This window comes from Chenopodium album, chromosome 16, assembly GCF_948465745.1.
Source record: "Chenopodium album chromosome 16, dcCheAlbu1.1, whole genome shotgun sequence".
NCBI lineage: Eukaryota > Viridiplantae > Streptophyta > Magnoliopsida > Caryophyllales > Amaranthaceae > Chenopodium > Chenopodium album.
In genome coordinates, this window is record NC_137849.1 from 15545657 (window position 1) to 15567744 (window position 22088).

A 22088-nucleotide genomic window follows, 5' to 3' on the forward strand; every position below is an offset into this window, starting at 1 on the left:
AATTTGTGGGACGTTGATTTTTTGGTGAAGTCGACATATGGCCAGTAGCAAGAGGACTACAGATTGAAGGGAGTGAAGAAGAAGAAGAAGACATAACTTTAGGGGAAGAGTAAGGAAGAAAGGAGTTGGAGTGGATACTATATTAATGATAATATGTTTTGTGAATGAATATACACAAGTGGTCTTGCTCCCACACTTATTTATAATCATAAATGTATGTGCAAATGTATTAAAAATATGAAGTGGCCCCACTATTTGTGCCAAATAAAATATTAAGTGAGTGTTTCCTACTTTCACCAATCACCACATAGTTGATGATAGGGTTTGAAGTTTGCAATTTGTAAAGTATGGATTAGATTAAGCTGACTCTTGTTTATTGATTCATGCTTAATGGCAAAATACCTTATTTACTTGTATAACTAATTTACCGTTCGATTTACAAATCAACTAGGTTTGCGTTCGTGAATTTGATAATTTAATATATATGTCCGGTTATCTTTTCTTAACTTTTCATTTCATTTTACATTAGATACAAGCATAAAATAACATACTTCCCTAATTCATGACTCAAGTGTTTGTAACCAAGACAATATGAATCGTTTATGTTTTAACTTCCCTTTTCCAACTGTACACATACTTCCCTAGCAAAATTTTTTTTTTATTATAAATAAAATAAACTCCATAATCTAAAAATCTAATATTATTATATAAATAAAGTAGGCTTTTTTGAAAAGCATCCGGCGCGCCACATAAGCAAAGGTATATTTTTGACCAATTAAAAATTAGCTTTCTATTTTATTTTAGAATTAAAAAATTTACTAGCCACCTCAATAAAAGCGACGAATAAGATTTAAGAAATTTGCCACGTATTTAAAAACAACGAATAATGATTTAATAGGATTTAAATTTTTTAAAAAACTAAAAATTATCTTTTGAAAAAAATAATCTTTAGATATAGGATTTATATATCTTAGATAATTTTGATAGTGTTAATGATAAGAAATAAAAATTATTCCTTAATTATAATTAAATTAAAATTTGTGATGCCTACCACAACAAATTGACGCATCCTACAGCACCAATAAAATTTCATATGAATACAAAACCAAATTAAGATGACTGCGTAATTCTTAGTTTAATTTTAAAAATCCATGTTTAAATGTATATTTGTTTTTATTGCTTACATTGAGTTTATTTGGAATACTTAATGATTATATATGTATGTTTTGTTTACTGAATTTTGTTTTTACATGTAGATCTAATTTAATCAGAGAATTAAATTCAAGCAAAAATGAGTGGTAAATCAAAGTACGAAGAGGTATTATATCTTTATAAATCCTTTTTAGTTTTTATTAATTAATTTTCAAGTCATCAAATTAACTAAATTTTTATTTTTAATTATAGAGTGACAGTGTTCGTACCGCAATTAAAGCCAACTTTGAACAATTTCGTCCAAAATTAATTATAAGAAAAGTTTACTCCGTTAGATACTTTTCAATCGTTACAAATAAGCAATATCGCACGCATTGTCAGTGACAACAATATAATGATTTAATTTTTCAAAATACTATTGTTTGGGCGATTTGAGCCGATGAAAAGATTTAATTTTATACAGTTAAATTTTGAGATTAATTTCACAACAATTTTTCACTTCCTGGTAAATATGTTGATTTATTGTATAAGACTATAAAGATTAATTTTATATAAATTTTATTTTTGCTAACATGTTTTATTTATCCATTTTGATTAGATGGAAGAGATATGGCTGTGAACAAAGTCGGTGATTCTATTGAAATAGAAGATAAATAGTATACATGTTTTTATTATTTTTTTAATATTTTTTTAAAAAAAACAACGAATAATGATTTAAGATTTAATTATTAAAAAAAATATTCACATTAAAGATTTTATCCTAATATGTAACCGATAAAATATCATATTTACAATTTTTTTTATGAAAGATATCATATTTACAACGTATTCATATTTTTAAATTTAGTTGTCATATAATTAACTACCATGAATAAAATACCAAATAGCAATAAATAAAGCCGCATTATAAATTACATTTAAAAAAAATACTTTTGTAATAGACAATAACACTTTAATTAAATTATTATTTTTTTTTTGTCTGAAATTATTAAATAGTAAAATAAATCAAATAATTAAAAAATAAAAATAAAAATAAAAATAAAAATAAAAATAAAAATAAAACTTACAATCTATACGAAAATGTATTCTCTTGAGATTTATATATGAAAAAACCGTGCAACGCACGGGCTTTCATCTAGTAATGCTATTAAAATAAATCCAAGACTCACAATATATTCAATTGCATACTGTTGAAATTATATTAATAAACTTTTTATTAAAAATTTTATTGTGTTACAAGTCCTGCATGACTTATTCAGTTATTCACCATGTAATGAATGTTAATATGTTATATTATTAGGACTACTTGTAAGATAACTTTATTAAATTAAAGAGCAAGTCAATATTGGATCAATTGACCAATAACCTATGTTTGATTCCATATTTTAGCACTTTAAATTAATCTGCAACAAAACTGAATACAACACATTTGGCCCTTGTGATGGGCCATAATTTATTAGCATATTATTACTAGTAGTGCTAATATTAAATTAATACGATTTTTGATTACTGTATTCAATAACAAATTATTACTAGTTTATTTTTATTTATATTTTTATTATTTTGGTGGAAACCATACAAATTAATAATTATAGTGATAATTTATATTTATACATTGAAATAATGTATTTTAAAAGACGGCATATCTTTGAAAATAAATATATTGTTAAAATACATAATTCCATAGAGTAATTTACTCTAAGGTAAGTATTACCAAAGTAACATATATATCGACACCCATTTTTAATGCACATTCATTCTTGTATACATATTAGTTATACGAAACGATGCCACCCGTTCCTTGTTTTAACGAATTTGTGCTTAATTGAATTCAATCACCACATACAATAAGTTAATTACACTCAAGTCTTTAGACTGCATTTTTTTAATATGAGTTTATACAATTTTTTAATCTTTTTTGAAAGTTTCGTTATGTATTTCTAAAAAAAAAAATATTAACAAGTATAAACGTGTCTTATGTAAGGATAGAGCCAACAAAAACTTTTTACAAAAAGTACAAATGAACTTTGAACATTTTATTAACACGCGAAAGAACATATTTACTGTCTTGAACTGTTTAAGTGACGATCATACGGGCCAAAAGGATTAAAGTTAGACCAGACGTGGGATCATGCCATTATAACTGAATTGAGATTTTAATGTCGTTTAACTTCAAAATACCAATGAGATCCAAATACATGTCTTAACAAAAAGGGATTTCAAATTACCTTATTTAGATAAAATGCCCTATTAAGTCATTTTGTATTTTATATGTAACTACATTCACTCAAGACAACCATTAATCCGTTACTAATTTTCCAATATACCTATTTTAATCAAGTACTATTCACAGAGGAGATTATATATATTATATCGGATACACACACAAGCGCATAGATTACGTACTATAACGTTATTAGATCGTTAATCAAATGACCAATTGTGCCTTCATGGTAAATCTTTTTGCAATTTTTGTTGCTTAATTAAGTTATTTCCCTAAAAAGTAAAGATTGCCAGCTAACTTCTTCCTCAATATAATTTTTAGTTGTTTTATGACTAGTATCTACAAATTAAAATTTGAACATGCCAACCACCATATTTATAACTGACATATGCTTTGATACACTTCCTTTGGCAAAGATAAGCTTGATGCAGTAACAGAAATATATTGGAAAAGCAAATAGGCAGAGCTATATACTTGACAAATCAGGAACAAACACCTCTTGTAGGGGAACAAAACCTTACACCTCTTAGTACGATAACAAGGGAGAAGGGAAGATATAGCATTTGGCAATGACTAAAGAAGCTTGCAGTCGAAGTAATCTTGTGATGTGGCAAGTAGTGATTGGATAAAAATTATTTCCATATTAATTGACCCAACTAAATTTGCTTACGAATATCAGTTTGAGCTGTTTATTTACTTGCCTAAATAAATACACATAGAGTGCCTTCAACAAATTTTGCTACAAAGTCAAAATGCCTATAACTAGGGATATATTAAATGGATATAGGGGTATATATTAAGTAATTTGCTTTTATTAAATGAAAATATCATAATTTATATGATTATGATATAATATATAAAATCGGCCTAATGTAAGATAAAAATGACCATGTGAAGTTCGATATAATAATATACACGCAAATTTATATGATTCATTTTATTTAGCTATTTTCATTTAATTATATTGTAAAACCTATCACATGTTTTATGTTATAGTGAAAAATCGCCACGATAAGCACAACTGACTTCTCTTGTAGCAACTCCACAACACTAATATCCTGTTTTTTAAAAAAAAGACAAAAACTCCAAATGAACTCATTAAGCTGCAATCGATATGTTCAATCCGCTCAATTAACTCCCCGTACATGGCGATTTAAATTTCCGTCTATGTATCAGTATGAGAAGCAGGATTACATGCAGAAATAAATAGAATTACTGTGCCCTTTACATTTTCATCTAACATTAGTCAAATGGCTACATCTATGATCTAGATCTTACATCCATCAGCTATCAATTTATTGTAGATTGCAAGCTTACAACCACTCAATTAATTCAATATAAATTTCAAGGGATTATTAGTAACTTACAACTTTATCAACCACTCTTTCCCTTTTATTTTTGCTTAAGGAACATATACCATTACTTTTGTAGATGTGCATACAAATAGTGGTTACAAATTCATCACGAATATTTTATAAGAGAAGGAAATTAGGAGCTGAACTGAACTGAACTAAGAGCTGAACTGAACTGAAAATAAACGTATGAGAACAGGCCCTTAGGGCGTGTTCATATTTACTGAATTCAGCTAAACTGAACTGATTGGAGCTGAACTGAACTGAACTGATTGGAGCTTAGCTGATCTGAACTGAACTAAAATGAATTATTTATGAGAGAAGGAAATTGGGAGCTGAACTAAACTGAACTGAACTCATTGGATATGAACTGAACTAAACTGAACTTAAGTGAATTAATTGGAGCTGAACTGAACTGAACTGCACTGAAATTAAGTAAATGTGAACAGGCCCTTAGTTAATTAAGTTTTTTAAAACATAATATCATTTATACTACTTATTCTTTGTAGTTTGATATTATATCACCGTAATAGGCGTTACGCGATAGGATTCATTATCATTTGAATTATGGTATGTTCTTTTAATTAAATTTTTTTTTCCCTAGAATTAAGGTTTTTGTAATAAATAATATATTATATTCCATTTTTTTTCCATCACGGGAACCGATCAAGCGAACTTTATTAATCAATCAAGGGCCTTAATTCACCCATTACAATTTCAGAAATACTCAAAGGAACTTCTTCCATCCACACTCGAATTGAGTCGAAGGAAAAGCACAACTTGCCAAGAGCATGAGCCACTCGGTTGTCATTCCTCTTAACAAAAGATAAATGACAAGACAAATAATTATAAGCAAGCTGGAATATATTATAATCCTTAACCTTTTATAAATACTAAGTTTTATTGGTTAATATATTTTAAAAGATATGTACGTTTATTTGTAAACTTAGTATATATGAGGGTATAAATTAAAATTAATCTGGTAAATTAGGGTTTTGTGTTAGGTGTATAATTTGCTCTTCCACCTAAAATTTGGCAAAGTAGTTATGTAAAATTAAACATATACTCATAATACAGGTAATATTGTATTATTCTAATTATATTATATTTACAAGATTAAATTATATTCTAATTAGTATGTTTTAATAAGTATATTCGATCTAACTATATAAGCAAATAAAATTTTTACTATAATTTAAAAATTTATATAAGAGGTAATTAACTTACATGTTTTAGTTAATATGAAATAATATACATCACCCTTTACATTTATTTAGTTAAACACTTTGCCCCTTATTAGTGATTCATTGACTAAAATTATCAAAGATCATATATTTTCATAAGCTTAATTATAGGCTACTCATATATATCTGGTTGTTGCCTCGTAGGTAATAATTAATAAAGATGTGTGTCACATGTAATGTCCTATAAGCATTTAGGTAAAAAGATGATGAACAAATGGTTATTTTACTCCATGGATGAAGAACTCGAGGAACAATAACAAGGAAGAATGTTGATGAACAATGAATAACAATAAACGATTTAAATTTTAATTGTTTAAAATTTAATCTTATTTTTGGATTATATTAAAAAGTGATTTTACTTAAGACAATTAATATAAATGTTTATGCCCAAAAATAATTAAACTTCATAAATTAGAAAATGATTTTAAAAATTTTAAAATCAAATAAATATTTGACAAATTTTTTAAAATAAAGGAAAAATCAACCACCGAGATTTAAGATTAGGAATGGTCAATTAAAAGATGACCATAGTAGAAACATCCAAATGGAACCACGGTGTAATGCATTGAATAAAGGATCATAGGTACATTTAGGATTGTAGGTGGCTAGTAAGATCAAGTAAGCATCAAAACATCGTAATAACCCTAATCCCATTGTCCATAACAGGTGTTTCTTTTTGATGCTAAAAGCAACCGTAAGAGTGAAGGATTATTAGTTACATCAAGTAGAGGTCTTGATTCGGGTTTAATGTAGTCGTTTAACTCGGATGTGATCAATTCGGTCAAAATTAAGGAACATTGAAATTGGTGTCATGGTCTTTCGAGTCCGTGTCGGAAATTGGCCAGATGAACTCCATTTTGGTTTGTGTTTGGTTCGGATTTATTTGGATCGGGTTCAAAACGTGTTAATTAGTTTTAAGTGTGGGTCGGATTAATGTAGGTCGGGTTGATTTCAATTCGGCTGCTTTCACATCCATTAAGTTCGATTTGACTTAGACTAGCCTAACAGGTTGATTATACGCTTCAGTAATTGGTCAATTTTGATCGAATTCCATTCTGTGTTTAGCTTCATTTTAATCGAGTGTATCCTATACATGTTAATGAATCACTTTTTATAGAGGAATATAATGGTTGTAAAGTAATTTCATAAAATTATAAAGTACTAAAAGAAAATTTTAAATTAAGAATTAGTAAATACTGTAATTAAGAACAATTTACCTTTAATGATATACAGCCATACAAGTAACAAATTTTATATTTCTACTCAATTTTTATGACACTACTGTTTGACGTGTCATAGCAAGTGAATGACGTCAGGCTCGTATAGTCAACAACTTTCCTCAAACATTTAATTTACCTCACCTTATTCACCATTATTTACTTACAGTTGATATTATTATGAACTCTACATAAACAAAAACAACCATAAAATCAAAGCTACATTCTTAAAAAATTCCATCATTTCCGTTTATTGTAACACAAAAACTTTAATTAACATACTCATGGATGTTCTTTTCCCAGCGACATGATGTCTTGGGGAGCTTGAGAAACTGAGTCAATTAGGGTATAAGATAAGGTATTCCTGAACTTTGCTTTGGATATTTCATGCTTTATTATTTTCGTAGGTTATTCAACAAATACATATCTACATAGCATTACACTCTGCATAATATATCAGATTTTAAAAAGTTAGTAAATAGTTTTTAATCTACGCTGAAATGAGTAGCTTAAATATTTAAAAAAAAAAAAAAAAAAAATAGGCATCCGACAATTTTAAACGCTTTGATAATCATGTAAAATAATTGTAACCAGTCAAATAGCTATTATATTAGTGGATCTATATTGAAGACTCACTTCCAGATTTGTGCATTGTTAAGGGGATTTGATTATCTTGTTCTAGCTAATTTATTAGCAGTTGTCTTGACCTTTTAACAATATTGCATACCATATGTAAGTCTCCCATATCATACTAGTTTTTGAGTCACTTTGCTTTGTAGGAAACAACAGATTTTATGGAAGGTCCAAAAACACCGTGGTTTCTATTCATGGTTAACGAATGGACAAGAGAACGACTGGTAAGCATATTTTGCCTTAATTTGTCATGTTAATGTATTCAATGATTATTTACATTTTTGAAAAAAAAAATAAAAAAAATTGGTTATTTACATTCAATCTTCACCGTCTTTCAACTTGTTCAAGCTTTTCAGTCAAGGATGTAAATAACCAACTTTGTATATTATTTGTCCCGTAAATATCATGATGCATCTACAAAATATAATGATTCAAGAAATCGGAGATTGGAATATAAAAGTGAATAATAGATTTTAATATTAATCAAGGGATGCAAGATTCTAACCTGGGTAAATACTAGGAATTAGGGAAATAATAAGTTATCAAACAATTGTGGATAGAAAGATAATTAATCAACCACAACCACCTAATTCGCAGCAACTGTCAAATGAAATTGTGTATATATAGTACGACCCATTACAAATTGCATGTAAATTCGGAATACTTAGGATGGGAGATGAACCAAAACTTCATGTAGCTTTTATGGAATATTAAGAAATGACGGTGAAGAGCAAATATCTGTGTTGTATATTTATTTATTTATTTATTTATTTTGTTTTTCCTAATCTTTAATAAGTGTTATGTTAATGAACTACCACTGAAAAATATAACTTTTATTTTCATAAAACCCAGCATTAATAAAATTTCGAATATAACATAATAAATTTTAAAATGGTAAATAAGAAAAGGATTGACTATTTATTAAAAAAGGAATAAACACTTACTCAATTACATTTGTACAATACTATATATAATTTTAAGCATGACAATAGTTCTGTTTATTAAATTTCACATACGGTTGTAATATTAATATGTAGCAAATAAGTTTAAGCTTAGTATGCTCATCAATATGGGCGGTATTGACAAACGTATTTTGCAAAAACTTTTGTAGCTTATTCCGGATAGATTTGCGAACTTGATAAAGACGATTACTGGCGAATACTTAGTTCTACGTGGTTACCAAAGTTCACGCTTTCCAGTAATCGTTAGATTGGTTGAAATGGGTCCCAATTGGAAATGTTTCATTGAGGATGGATGGAAGCACTTCCTTGAAGTGAACGACATAAGGAATGGAGATGTCGTTGAGTTATTCTACTTTGGAAGTCACTACTTTTGGGTTAGAACTTATCGAAATGGTGTGGAATTCGGAGCCGAAAGCGATGACGACGACAGCGATTCTTCAGATCACGATTTCGACATTAACGACTACATTGAAAACAATCTACCTTCTTTCAAGGCTAAATTTACACCTCCCTACATTAAAGTGGGACGTATGGTATGTACCTTTTGATGCAATTGGTCCAACTTTATATTTTATATATGTAATGTAATACTGAGTTTTTTTGTTTTACTTTAGCAAAATAAATAATACTGATGCTTACGGTTGTTAAAATTATTGTATTTTGCAGTATGTTCTGGTGAAGTTTGCAAGAGAATACCTTAATGGATTTCCCCCCTCCTCAAACGTTCAATTGCTACTTGACAACAAAACTTGGGATGCGAAGCTAAGGATCAAGTACGATCAGAACAACAACATCGTGATATGTAAGATTCATAAGGGTGTCCGACAAATGATTAAAGATGAAGGTATACAGGCATGCTGTAGGGTCAGAGTCGACTTTTATGGCGATCTAAAGCCACCTCTTTTCCACGTTAACTATGTTGATAGTTAAATCTAATTACATGGAAACTATCCTTTGTCAATTATGCTTGTAAGATTACATTTTTATATGGGCCTTTGAATTATGTGTGTATTGAACATTTTGGTATCAGATGGGAAGCTAGTTAATATTTTATGGATGCAATGCAGCATTACGACTTGTAATGAAAAATGGGAATAACCGAATAACATATCATGTGGGTACGGTTGTAATGTACTAAGCATGAGATAAACTTGTTTGGAACTTTGGACTTTGGAGTAGCTGCATCAATTAAAAAAGTTTTATATGTAAAGGTTGTATGTTATTTGCATTTAATAAATGGCAATATGAGTGACAAGTGTGATTAGTATTTTATCCAAAAAATGTTGCTTTCTTATAAGTATGTTGCCTTGTGCACATAATTAGAGGTCTCTTATTTATATTAAAGCTTTTGGCTGTAATTTTTCCGGATAGGATAATATTTCCCAAAATGCAAAGTGTGTCTAATAAATTTTTTTTTTCAAAATCTGTATATTATATAATTATTATAACTTGGATTCAAAGAGTATCACATCGCCTTGTGTCACTTTTGTCGTGATATTTTGGCACGGTATTTTAGGGAAAAGCCACGTTATCAGACTTTACTGTTGTTCAATCAGTAAGGAAAAATGTTTATTTCTCTAACCTTCATATATGAATGTATATTTTAGTCATAACTGTTCATAAAGTATAACCACCACACAAAAAAATGATCCATTAGAATGTAAAATCTTATTAATAGTTCAGTAATAAAGTTTGTGAGAAAATTTTAATTTGAAAGCGGAAATTCATACAACTGTAGTTATGAAGACTAAGTTGTACTAGTATGTATCAATGTAAATAAAGTTAAGAATTTTTTTTATCATTTCTCATTTAGATAATGCAAAAAGTTGTACTTTTCTCATTTATAATTTTGTTTAAAGTCATTGTTGGCTGATAGTTAATATTTATTTGTTATCTTAAATCTATTGTTGAAATCTATGTTAAAATAACTTGATTTTAATTTCATTCGGCACTTTGGACGGTTTACACATAATTGCCATATGAGATTTATAATTTTTACCTACAACATTTTTCTTTTATCTAAAATTTGTACCATGCGTTTTAATTTTATCTAGGCCAAACGAAAAATAAACAGCACATTAAATTGTCACTAAAAAAAACTCCCAGGAATAAAAGTAATTATCTTCAAATAGAACATAATTCTATAATTGTGTTTATTAGATCGACGTTGCAACTGAGAAACATATATTCCCATATGTTTTTTTTAAACAACTTATGAAGGACTTTATCTCTTCTCCTTAAATAAGGAGATCTAGGTCTGATTTTAATAAAGTCTTTTCTAGTCTGACCTGAATTTTAGTAATCTTATCTAAACTTAATCTGGTTCAATAATTTGAATAAACCTAGACCGCATTTTTATAATTATCTATAATGACAAAAATTTTATCAAAATGGATATTCATTAGATCCGTCTCGCTAATAATTTTTTAAATATTTTATTTTCATATTATTATGTAATACTCAAATAACGATTTTTTCCAATAAGTAAATGATAAATAAAAGTTATAATCACATCTGATTTGAATATTTCTAATCTGGTCTGATCTGATTTGAATATATTACGAATAATTAATTAATAAACATTTTAGGTGTAATAGTATTTATATTTTGAGAGGGACAATTGTTGTCAGTAAATATTGACATGATCACACGTGATAGTACTATTTACAAACTTTGCACTCCATATACCTTTATACCTGCATGTAAGTATTGACTTAGTGGGATTGAAGTTCAACACTTGTAAAACTGCAATGTGACATGGGTGGTTTTGGTTGCCCCAGATCATTGACTTTGTTCGTCAATGCGACTTTAACGTGAATTCCATTCGTTTTTATATTTGTACAGATCATTTTTTATTGCTTTGATCTCAAAAACTTAAAAATTTGTCAACACTGAGTATGTACATAAACTGTCGGATCAGAGTCAACCGCCATTTGACAAATAAAGTCCATGTTATAAGAGGAGTTTATGGTTAACTGCAATTAAGTCAATGCGGAAATATCGATTCTTCAATTTTTATGAGGCATACGACGTAGGGTAGCTTATTAAACAAGTCAACCCCGAACTAAAATCATCTATTATTGGGAACATTTAAATTATTTTCAACTGAAACCAATTTCAAACCAATTATATTCGAGCTATTTCCAAGCTGAAATTTGAATTAAGCCGTGACTGAGCCATACTCGAAAAGCTCACGATCAACCTAGATTTTTTAATAAATGTGGTTTACATGTGTTGTTTATTAATGATTAATTAATTTTTTATTATACAAACAGTATTTTAAATTAATAATAACAGTACTATCGACAGTACTATCTTATTGTGCATGGTATTATGTTTTGATTAATATATGTGTATTTATATGCATTTTATGTTATAATATGGAAAAACAATTCCACCTTGTTCACGTACTCTTCAAGCTAAGTTTGGCATAACTAAACTTCGGATTTTTAGGTCTCAAGCATAAATCAACCCCGATATGAACCACAATTTTATCAAGGTTTCTCCGACCTTTGACCGAAAAGAGCTCGAATACTTCACAAGTAGCTCAGTCTTATTTAATCCCTAATACGAAAAATATGAGTAACTTCAAAACGTATAAGATAAGCTAAAGGGTAACTTGCTATGCAAGTGAGTATTTATTAAACTGACCTACAGGGTAGGTTGCTATGCAAGTGAGTATTTATAAAACTGCATTTTCATTTGCCAACAACAACCAATTAATATCATCTTGTATTTCAAGTAGATTGTCAATGGATTCGCAGTGTAGCGCAACATCCGCAAATGCGACAAAAATAACCTGCAAGCACGGTGAGGAAGCTAGGATATCCACCGTCCGGAGGGGTAATAACATTGGCAAGCGATTCTTCGGATGTCCCTTTTGGAAGGTATTTATAAATTTATAACATTTCAATCTTTATAGATTCATTTAAATAGCCAACTAATCACAAATTTTTATAAATAATTTGGAAAGTTTTGTGCCATTTACTTAAATTTTGGCAGGATAAGACGAGGGATTGTAATTTTTTTGTCTGAGAAGAGGATTTATCAGGGCAGAGCCGAAAGCTGGGGACAGAAGACAAAATCGACCATTTACAGAGAACTAATGAGGCGTTGTCAAAAGAAAATTCTGAACTTATCTCCGAGTTACAAAGGCTTACTAAATTAAATGAGGCATTGTGTAACCATAATATTACATTATCATCTAGGAACAATTTGGTTACAATTGTTTTAGTGATTTCCCTTGCAATTTACTGGGCCTTGCGAGGGTAAAATGGTTGATTTCTGTGTTATGGAATTTTCTATTGTTGTACCCTACTACCCCGTGACTACTCTTAATTTCGAATTATTATGCAATAAAGTATGATTATCCAGAAATGTCTCCGATCAAATTCGTTAATTTCGCATCATTGGTTTGAATTTATTTTATAAATAATAATTATAAATTTAATAAGCATTTTGATTTCAACTATTGTGCGACGAAGTATGCTCTGTGAAGTTGAAGTGATTGCGTAGCTAGCTTATTTCCAAAAAAGAATATTTGTTATTCAGTTCAAACTTAGGCGTCCCAATGTCAATGTCAATTAATATGAAATTTATCAACTAATTAGATAGTTTCAATTCAATGAAAATTAACAAGTACCAACTGTTGTTTTTTTTTTAAAAAAAAAAAAAAAAAAAAAAAAAAACAAGTTTTAAATTTATGATATCATTTAGGTACATAAATATCGTAGATTGGACTTCTACTAATCAACTAAAAACACACTACATTACTTCGTACTTAGTTTAGAAGTACACAACCTAAAAGGATTCCCAGTATAAATCCAAACACAACACTAATTTGATTGACAATAAATAGAAATTCTATTAACTAAAATCAGAATGATAGTAGGGAACACCAAGTAGCATGATCAGCAAAGGGTTTTCTCCAGTTCAACTCCCTTAACTGAATAATTTCACCTTTCCAATTAAAACAAAGAACGCCTTGTAGCTGGCTGACCCTACGTATATCATATAGTTGTTCAGTTTCATAGATTTAAAAATTGAAAGCATAATTGAGATTTAATAATACTTTTGAGACAAAAAAATATTACATAGCAATTTACCTTGAAATAAACATCCGCTATCACATATTCAGTTTGGATGAGCCTAGGATCAAGTGCGATGATATCATTTCTCCACAGTACAACCAATCCACCAGTAAGTCCTTCAGGGGGAGAAAAGAATACGCTATAATTTCCAGGAAGTGCGGTGACAATGGCTTGAACATTGTCTATACTCTGACGAGCCTCCAATAGAACAACAATTGCTGGATTATGGATATTGTAAAGATGGTGAAAATGTCGAACTAGTGAGGGTCTAGCAAGACCCCTAACATTCCAACAACATACAAGAGTGTCATGAGGCATGGCAAAGAAAGGAGGATTAACTACTGTTGCAGCTCTTGATCCTTGGTAGGGCGTGATATCCAGATAGTTGTAACTGGGCACGAAATTAGTTTCTTTCTCGTATGATACCAACAAATGTAATACATGTGGGGTAGGAGGAAGTTTCATAACTTGAAAAGCATCTGTGTATGTCCCCATACACAACCGGATTCCAAGGTTGTCAAGATCTATAACCGGGGCATTGAAGTTGATCAACGGCATAGGATCTACTACTTGAAGAGTAGGTCTAATATTATTTGGGTTGAAAGATTGCCCTAGACACCATCTTAAGAATAAGTGAAATTGAGGAGCTAAGGGGAAAATTTCATGATAGTTTGGAAGATGGGCTGGGCGGATCACCCCGTCACCAGCACACCTTCGCATTAAGAGGTTATTGAGTTGTTTGTGGTTAGGGATATATGGGTTGAGCACTAATTCAGAAACAGTTTCGGAAGACAACACAATGAAGGTGTTTAGATTGGCAGTGTCTTTGAGTAAGTACTGAAAGGAGGAGAAATCCATCTCTGGAACAACTCCATTAGGGGGAGTGAAAAACAAAAGTGCAAAACTACCGGATGGAGTGCATGCATGTCTAGCCATGATGAGAATAGAACTGTGACTGAAAAATTTATAAAGGATATATCTTGAAGAGTTTGAGAGGGGGAACTCTCTAGTGCATGCCTTTATATAGAATGTCGTGGTTGCAAGGTAGATGGCAAGTATATTACTTGGCCAATAAGTCTCCAAATACATAAAAGCCACGTAGACAATTACATTAATATTGGATAATAACAACAAATACATATAAGAATTTAAGTAATAAACATATATAGATTGTCATATGTAAGAAGAAAAAATTTTACGTTGATCCAAGTAGGTGGATCCAATATTTTTGGGCGTATATACGTATTTTATAAATTTTTGTCATAAATGATTAGTTTGTGCGCTTAGGATCTATGTGGCCAACTCTATGTAATAACTATTTGCGCCTATTCACAATTGCTTACTTAAACTTTCAAAATCAGCTTTAATCAATTGAGTACAGTTTTGTTTAGTTGCGGTGTAATAAGTTTAGTACATTTTCTCTATAATTCGTTAAGTTCATGTCAGCTCATAATGTCCTAATTTCTTAGGATATTCATTTTGGCTCTATCCAGTTAACTTACTTATTTCACTAATTATCTAATATTAATATCTGATTGTGTAAATTTTATGGGTAACTTTCAAAATTCATAAAGTTTTTGGATTATAGGTGGGAAAGGTGTACAATTGACATTTCAATTACGTAACGTACTTTAAAAAGTTACTAAACAGAATATTTATTTTGATACATAGCTACATTAGTGGAATACGTTGTATATTTACGAAATATGATTTAAGTTACTATCACAGTATTAGATAAATTGAGTGTGATTAAGCTAATATTGTTGTTATAAAAGGATATTAGCTTAAGTAAACTAGTTACGAACACAAAGCCATATACTAATAAACGATTAAGATTACTAGCATACACCATTTCAGTAGTGACTTCTAAATTAACCGAAACAGGTCCTACACTCTGAAATGTACTTACTTTGTTTCTCTATTCGTGCAAAAATTTTGCATGATCACTTTTTTAGCAATAGATTTTGAATAGATTTGATGAATTGTATCAAAGAAAAAAACTAATTCTTGTGGCATGGGGTGTTGATAGATTTGTCCCGATCTTTACAGTTGCAAAGTTTTTCACTTTCATAATTTTTACATATATCAAATTAATGAAATAAACTATTGAAAGAAATCATAGCCAAGGGTGACAATAGAATTGATGCAAGTGTAAAGAAACAAAGGAAGTATTTTTTATATGTCAAAGATGTGATTGAATTTTTTTCCAATATTTAAAGGATATATAAATATTCGACTTTATATTAAGATATCTCTCTTAAGGGAATAATGTACATATTAATATCATTATACACAATATTTCAAACCCAATTAAACAATTTTTGTATTTTTTATTTTTTATTTAAAACTCAGTTACCAGTAAACATTATCACTACTAAATTTCACAAACTTCCTTAACAAGTAACCACTTTCTTTGCCACACAATTTTGGTGGAATTAATAGGTCACTTATGTATCCACCAACCTGTGTCTGTCACTAATGACAAAAACGATTTTAGAGTTATTACTATAGTCAATAGTCAACACTTGTGTTAATTTGGTTATCCACTTTGTCTATTGAAGTACATGTTGTTTTGTAATTATTGTAAGGTACTTTTATTCAACTATACTTTACCATAGTTATGAAAAATCAAAAAAAATCAAAGCTGAAGAAATGTGGGATGTAGGCAGGAGATCTTGAATTGGATGGTAGTTATTAGATAGGTTAGTAAATACAAGATAAAAGATTTTAAGCGACATAGGTCAAAATATGCCTAGCTCACAAAATACGTAATCATACGGAGGTGTCAATTTGGATAACCGGATGGAGTTTGGGTCGGGTCTATTCGGGTCGGGTCTGTTCTAATTGGATATACTCGACTCAAATGTATTCTTTTAACTAGGTTCGGTTCGGGTCTAATTCGGGTTGGATAAAATCTGGTTCAAGGTCAATTGATTCCGGATCGGATATGGGTTGGGTCAACTTCAGGTCGGTTCACTTTCGGTTTGGATAAATTCGACTCGGATTGACAAGTTATGTTCAGTTTAATCGAGTTATTTCGGGTCGGGTTGATTTCGTGTCGGATGTTTCCGATTCGGTCAAGTTCAGTTTTATTAAGATAAGGTTGATCCGTACCGTTAATTCATTAGTGTTCAATTTCTATCCAAATAAGGTTATTTTTATACTACAGTTATTATTGAGTTTTTACCTTATAATTGGGTTAATATCAAGTCGTATCATATATTTTTTTCATTTGATAATTAATTACGAATTACGAAATTTTAGGTTTCTCATTTGATCAAGTTATGTGTAATTTTTATCTTTCCGGCAAATTCAAATTGAATAATTATCGATCACTTATCATACCTATATAAGTGAAATGATAAATAATGAGCTAGTGATATATTGACAAATAATAGTTACGTATGGTGGTATATAGTATACTAATAAGAATGTCATCTTTTTAAGGTTATTATAAATCTTCAATTGTACAATCTTCAATGTCATCTTTTAGATGAGACGAATATTAAGTTTAGAAAGTAATTTTATATAATTGGTATGTACATGAATTAAACTTGTTACTCCGGATTATTTATTTGTAGTAAAATAAGTTAACTTATTAATAATTAGTAAATATAGTAGTATAAGAACTGGAATAAAAAAGTCGGTAATTAATTGTGGTCGGGTTAAATTCGGATCGGGTAAAAAACAAATCGATTTACAATCGGGTCGGGTTGATATCAGTTCAGGTCAAAATAAATCGGATTAGATCGGTTATTTTTCGGGTCATTTTCGGATCGGGATGAGTTCGGGTCGGGTAAAATCGGTTCGGATTTATCTTCAGGTCGGGTCAAATTGGAATCGGGTTGTGTTCAGTTCGGATCAAATTAGTGCCGGGTTAATTTCAGCTCAGGACATGTTCGGATTCCGGTCAAGTTCGGTTCGGTTACAGATCGAGTTTGGGTCTTGATTTTCTCGGATCAAATCGGATCGGTTACAGTTCGAAACGGATATTTTTTTTCAGATCGGTTCGGTTTTTACACCTCTAACCATAACACGACAATTATTAAAAAGGACTTACGGTAAATGGTAAGAATGTCCAAAGGGCCGTTGAATAAGATAAATAAAAATGACAAATGTCAAGTTAAAATAAAGATGCATTACAACGATCGAAACATGAATTTTACATTCAAACTTAATAATAATGTCAGATATTTTTTAATTGCATATTCAACGCCCCATGGGGCATTCGTTAGAAAGATTCATTAATTAAATATATAAGGGTCCATCGAATGCACATCAAGAAAGTGTTAACCGCTTTTTTTCCATAATGATAAATAGACGATAAAAACAAAAAATAACATCATCAAAGCGTAATGTTTTACGGTTTACTATGAACAATACTAATAAATAAAAAGACAGTACTAATAAATAAAAAGACTTTGCTAATATCGTCGATTGCTACATGGTCCCTATTTTGTCGCGTCATCAAACTAGCATCTAAGGACACCACATCATCACTCATAAAATGCAAAATCACTTCTTATATACGCATAAATATAAGGGGATTCGAACCCTCGACCTTTAATAATACATATGCGTATTTCTTTATATCACCATCTATGCCAAAATCATCTATGTTAAATGTATGAATAAAAACTAATAACAGTGCAAAACCAAAAGGTTGAATAAAATAATACGGAGTACATTAATAAATATACCATGCATAACTCAATTATGATTTAACAATGAAAATTGCAGTTTTGATTAACCTGTTATAAAATTTATCAATAGTATGTCTACAAAAATACCAATCCGGGGCATTACCGGGGACAATACCCGACCTTAATTACTCAATAGTGTGCTATTAAAAACTCTCACTCTTAATTTTTTATTTTTTTAAACTAATCTCTTTTTATTTCAATAACGTATTTATTTTATTATTATTTGTTTCAAATTCTTATTTTCTCTCGCTTGTATTCTATGATTATTACTTTTTTTTATTTATATTAATTTCCGTTAATTTTGCTGCACTAATCGTGATGGAACTATTTTAAATTCCCAACGCTACCAATCCAGGTTAGGTACTTTAAACATTTCCTAATGACCAGGATGCCCAATAGACTTATTGGTGAATGTCCAATCCCCTATACTTTAGAGTTAATCTTTTCAAAATTTAGTGGCCATAAAGTAGTTGACATGTACTCGTGGGCCTAAAATCCAGGCCCAACCCAATTCCACAATCTACCAGATGTTAACTGCAATTGAGTACTTCTAGACCCATAAGGCCATAAGCCCATACCTAGCACCGAAACCTTTTTATGCAATTAAATGATTACTAGGAAAACAGATTCACAAAGTTCAAAGGATTGATTTCAACAGTGTTCTTCAATTGTAATCCAATTTTAAATAATCAGCGTACCTTATCAGGACTTAATTCCACTTAGTTCAGCATATTCCTTCTTAACAGTATGCCGATTTGGCACCTTGAGTTAAACATCCGTAAACGATCCAAGAAAATTAATCATGAATGGGCTGCTGGTGTAGAAAAGATGAAGTCATGTGCAATTTTATATGATCGTCCTATAGTACACTTACAATCTATTCACACCGAATGAGGTCTGCAACGTATGAAATAATTATACATACTAAAGAAATGTTATTAAAACCCAAACACCATAAACAGGGATTTGCAATTGATATTTAAATACACGAATGATGTTACACCATCCGTTCAGATAAAACATACAACACAAATGCCTGTCAATCTCCTTCCTCGGTGGGTGCCTTTTTCCCGTGTACGGTATTCGAAATCCCACGATAAGAACACAAGTCAGCACGCCTTCTTCTATCACGACTATGTACTACCAGTTTGGAGACGTCCTGCAATAAACAAATAAACATGACAATAAAGAACTTTACTATAATACAAGAAAATCACCTTTATTTTATGACCAAACATATATGGTATTCCGTTTTCATGAAAACTCACTTTGTACATTGGTAGTTCGGACGGTCCTTCCGTGTCCCTTGCTTGTTTAGGATGTCTTTCGCCATAAGCAACATCTAACAACTACGATTCGTGTTATTTGTGTCACTTAATACAAAAAATAAGAGGAGACATTACAAGGACCACTGTACTAATGACTTACCCCTAACTTCCCATAATCACCGGAGGTATAACGGTCTAGCTTTGCTACTTCTCCTATCTGCTTCATGCCCCAGGCCTTAATTCTGGGGAATGTATCCCATTTCAAGGGTTCAAGATTGAGTCGGTCTAGGTAGAATATCTAAGCAAAAATTAAACCAATGTTCTTAAACTTCTTTTTATCAACATCTAAAATAATTCAAAAGCATCGAATCAACATAAAGTACTTACAACCCCAAATATTGAGCATCCACCACACCCTCCTGCGAATCCATTTGCATAGAATCTTCTAGCAAAGCTGGATACATTGTCCATGAATTTTGTAAGTACAACTCACACCAATCATAGTCAATGCAATCCATCGCACAGCTAACAGCAGGTAATAGGTCATGGGCAAGTCTGGATGATTGCGTCGGACATAAAACCATTTGTAGCGCAATAATCAAGAACAATGTCTTGAATTCTTCTTCTTGGTGCTCTCCAAAATGATCCTCCAACTTATCCATCATGTCAACAGTTACAGGAATCCCTACTGATGTGTAGGTTCTACCAAAGGGTGTAGCTGGTTTAGTCTCCCATGTTTTGTCGTATTTCAAAAGTATTCTTTGTACACTCCCCCGTACCTCATCAGACATTTCTTTTGTTGATGGCACCTCCTTTGTGCCACTTGGGATTCCTAAAATCCAGCGAACTTGATTCTTGGAAAACGGCACAACATGGTCGTCTGTACCAATTAACAACTTACGTATTGGATCAATTCGTGTCATAACCCAATAAGCTAATTGTCGTGGTAGATGCATATGCGATGACAAATGGAGGAGTCCCCCAAAACCCATCTCACAAACCCATCTTATTCTCCTCTCATCAAATTTCTGGCATATTCTTCCAAAGGACTCAACCCGACAATTCATATTTGGAGGCTGAAATTTCAACATGAAATGGTATTGAGCAATTGAGCAAGGATATTAAATTATACTCACATTCTAAGACGAATACAGATTGCAATGTACTCATAATCAGATTACTCACCCTCCTACTAGCTAAAGAATATTCACGGATCACTTGTCCTCTGCCTTTGACATATCCACCAAAACTTAGTGAATTATCCTGTACATTATATACGGTCCATTAATCAATTAGTTTGAGAATTGCAACACCATCAGACCTGAACAGAATATGAAATTACTATGACATAACACTACCTTAAACAATGCAGGATATATGTCTATTGATTTCTGATTCAAATCATGCAATCCCTCAAGGGATACCTGCATTAGACAATAATCAAATTAACCACACAATAACTCCAGGGGCATGAGCCACCAAATAAGATGCGGTTCAAGATGCATGATATATACAAAGACCGACTATAAATTAAGCAATTAATGCGATGTAAACAAAATTAATCCTACACGTTTAATCACAGGTCTTCACATAGCAGAATATAATGATTAGTGAACTATAATTTAAAATTTAATCATACATGAAATCAAATTAGGTCTCTTAGCAAATATAGAGGATTTAACAACTTTTCAGCTTATCAATTGAAAACATACACTTTCGTCCACCGGCTCTGTATTAACATAATCTTGTTCATCCAAACTGGCTTCAGCTTCACCACCGCCGTTCTGGTATCGGTATCGCTTACCCATCTTGATGCTGTCAATGACTGAGCAAGATTAGAGAATCATTTGTGCATAACAACCACATACATATTGCATACATTTTGCGAAACATAAATTAAATTCACAGAACCAGATCCATACCTCGGTGATATAAACAAGAATTCCTTCAAAACTGGATGTGTAATTTGATATCGAATTAGGTACTCGAAAGGGAAGACGAAATTATGACAAACCCTAACGGCGACTGATGTCGGTAAGGACGTTAACGATTGTTGGGAGTAAAACCGTTTATGTGGGCAACAAACGGGGTCAATTACTTGGCATATACTACGTGGAAATTTTTACAAATCAGCATTCGGGAAAAGACTTGTATATCCTTATAAATGTAATGTGAAAAGACAGGCGTGCCCTTAGATGTACGATTTACAGCAATCCAAAGTATTAACCTGAATTTCCCGCTTT

The 22088-nt window shown here is 30.8% G+C and overlaps 1 protein-coding gene across 1 annotated transcript; it reads right to left on the reverse strand.

The window, feature by feature from the left end:
* Positions 1-19397: 19397 nt before the first annotated feature.
* Positions 19398-21916, reverse strand: LOC145584955 (uncharacterized). Its single transcript, XM_081641737.1, has 8 exons — positions 21768-21916; positions 21558-21660; positions 21204-21269; positions 21031-21108; positions 20233-20921; positions 20006-20087; positions 19846-19926; positions 19398-19736 (listed from the first exon to the last, which is right to left on the reverse strand). The coding sequence occupies exons 2-8, from the start codon at positions 21651-21653 to the stop codon at positions 19617-19619; spliced, it is 1212 nt and encodes a 403-aa protein (XP_081497863.1). The 5' UTR covers positions 21654-21660; positions 21768-21916; the 3' UTR covers positions 19398-19616.
* Between the last annotated feature and the right edge of the window lie 172 nt (positions 21917-22088).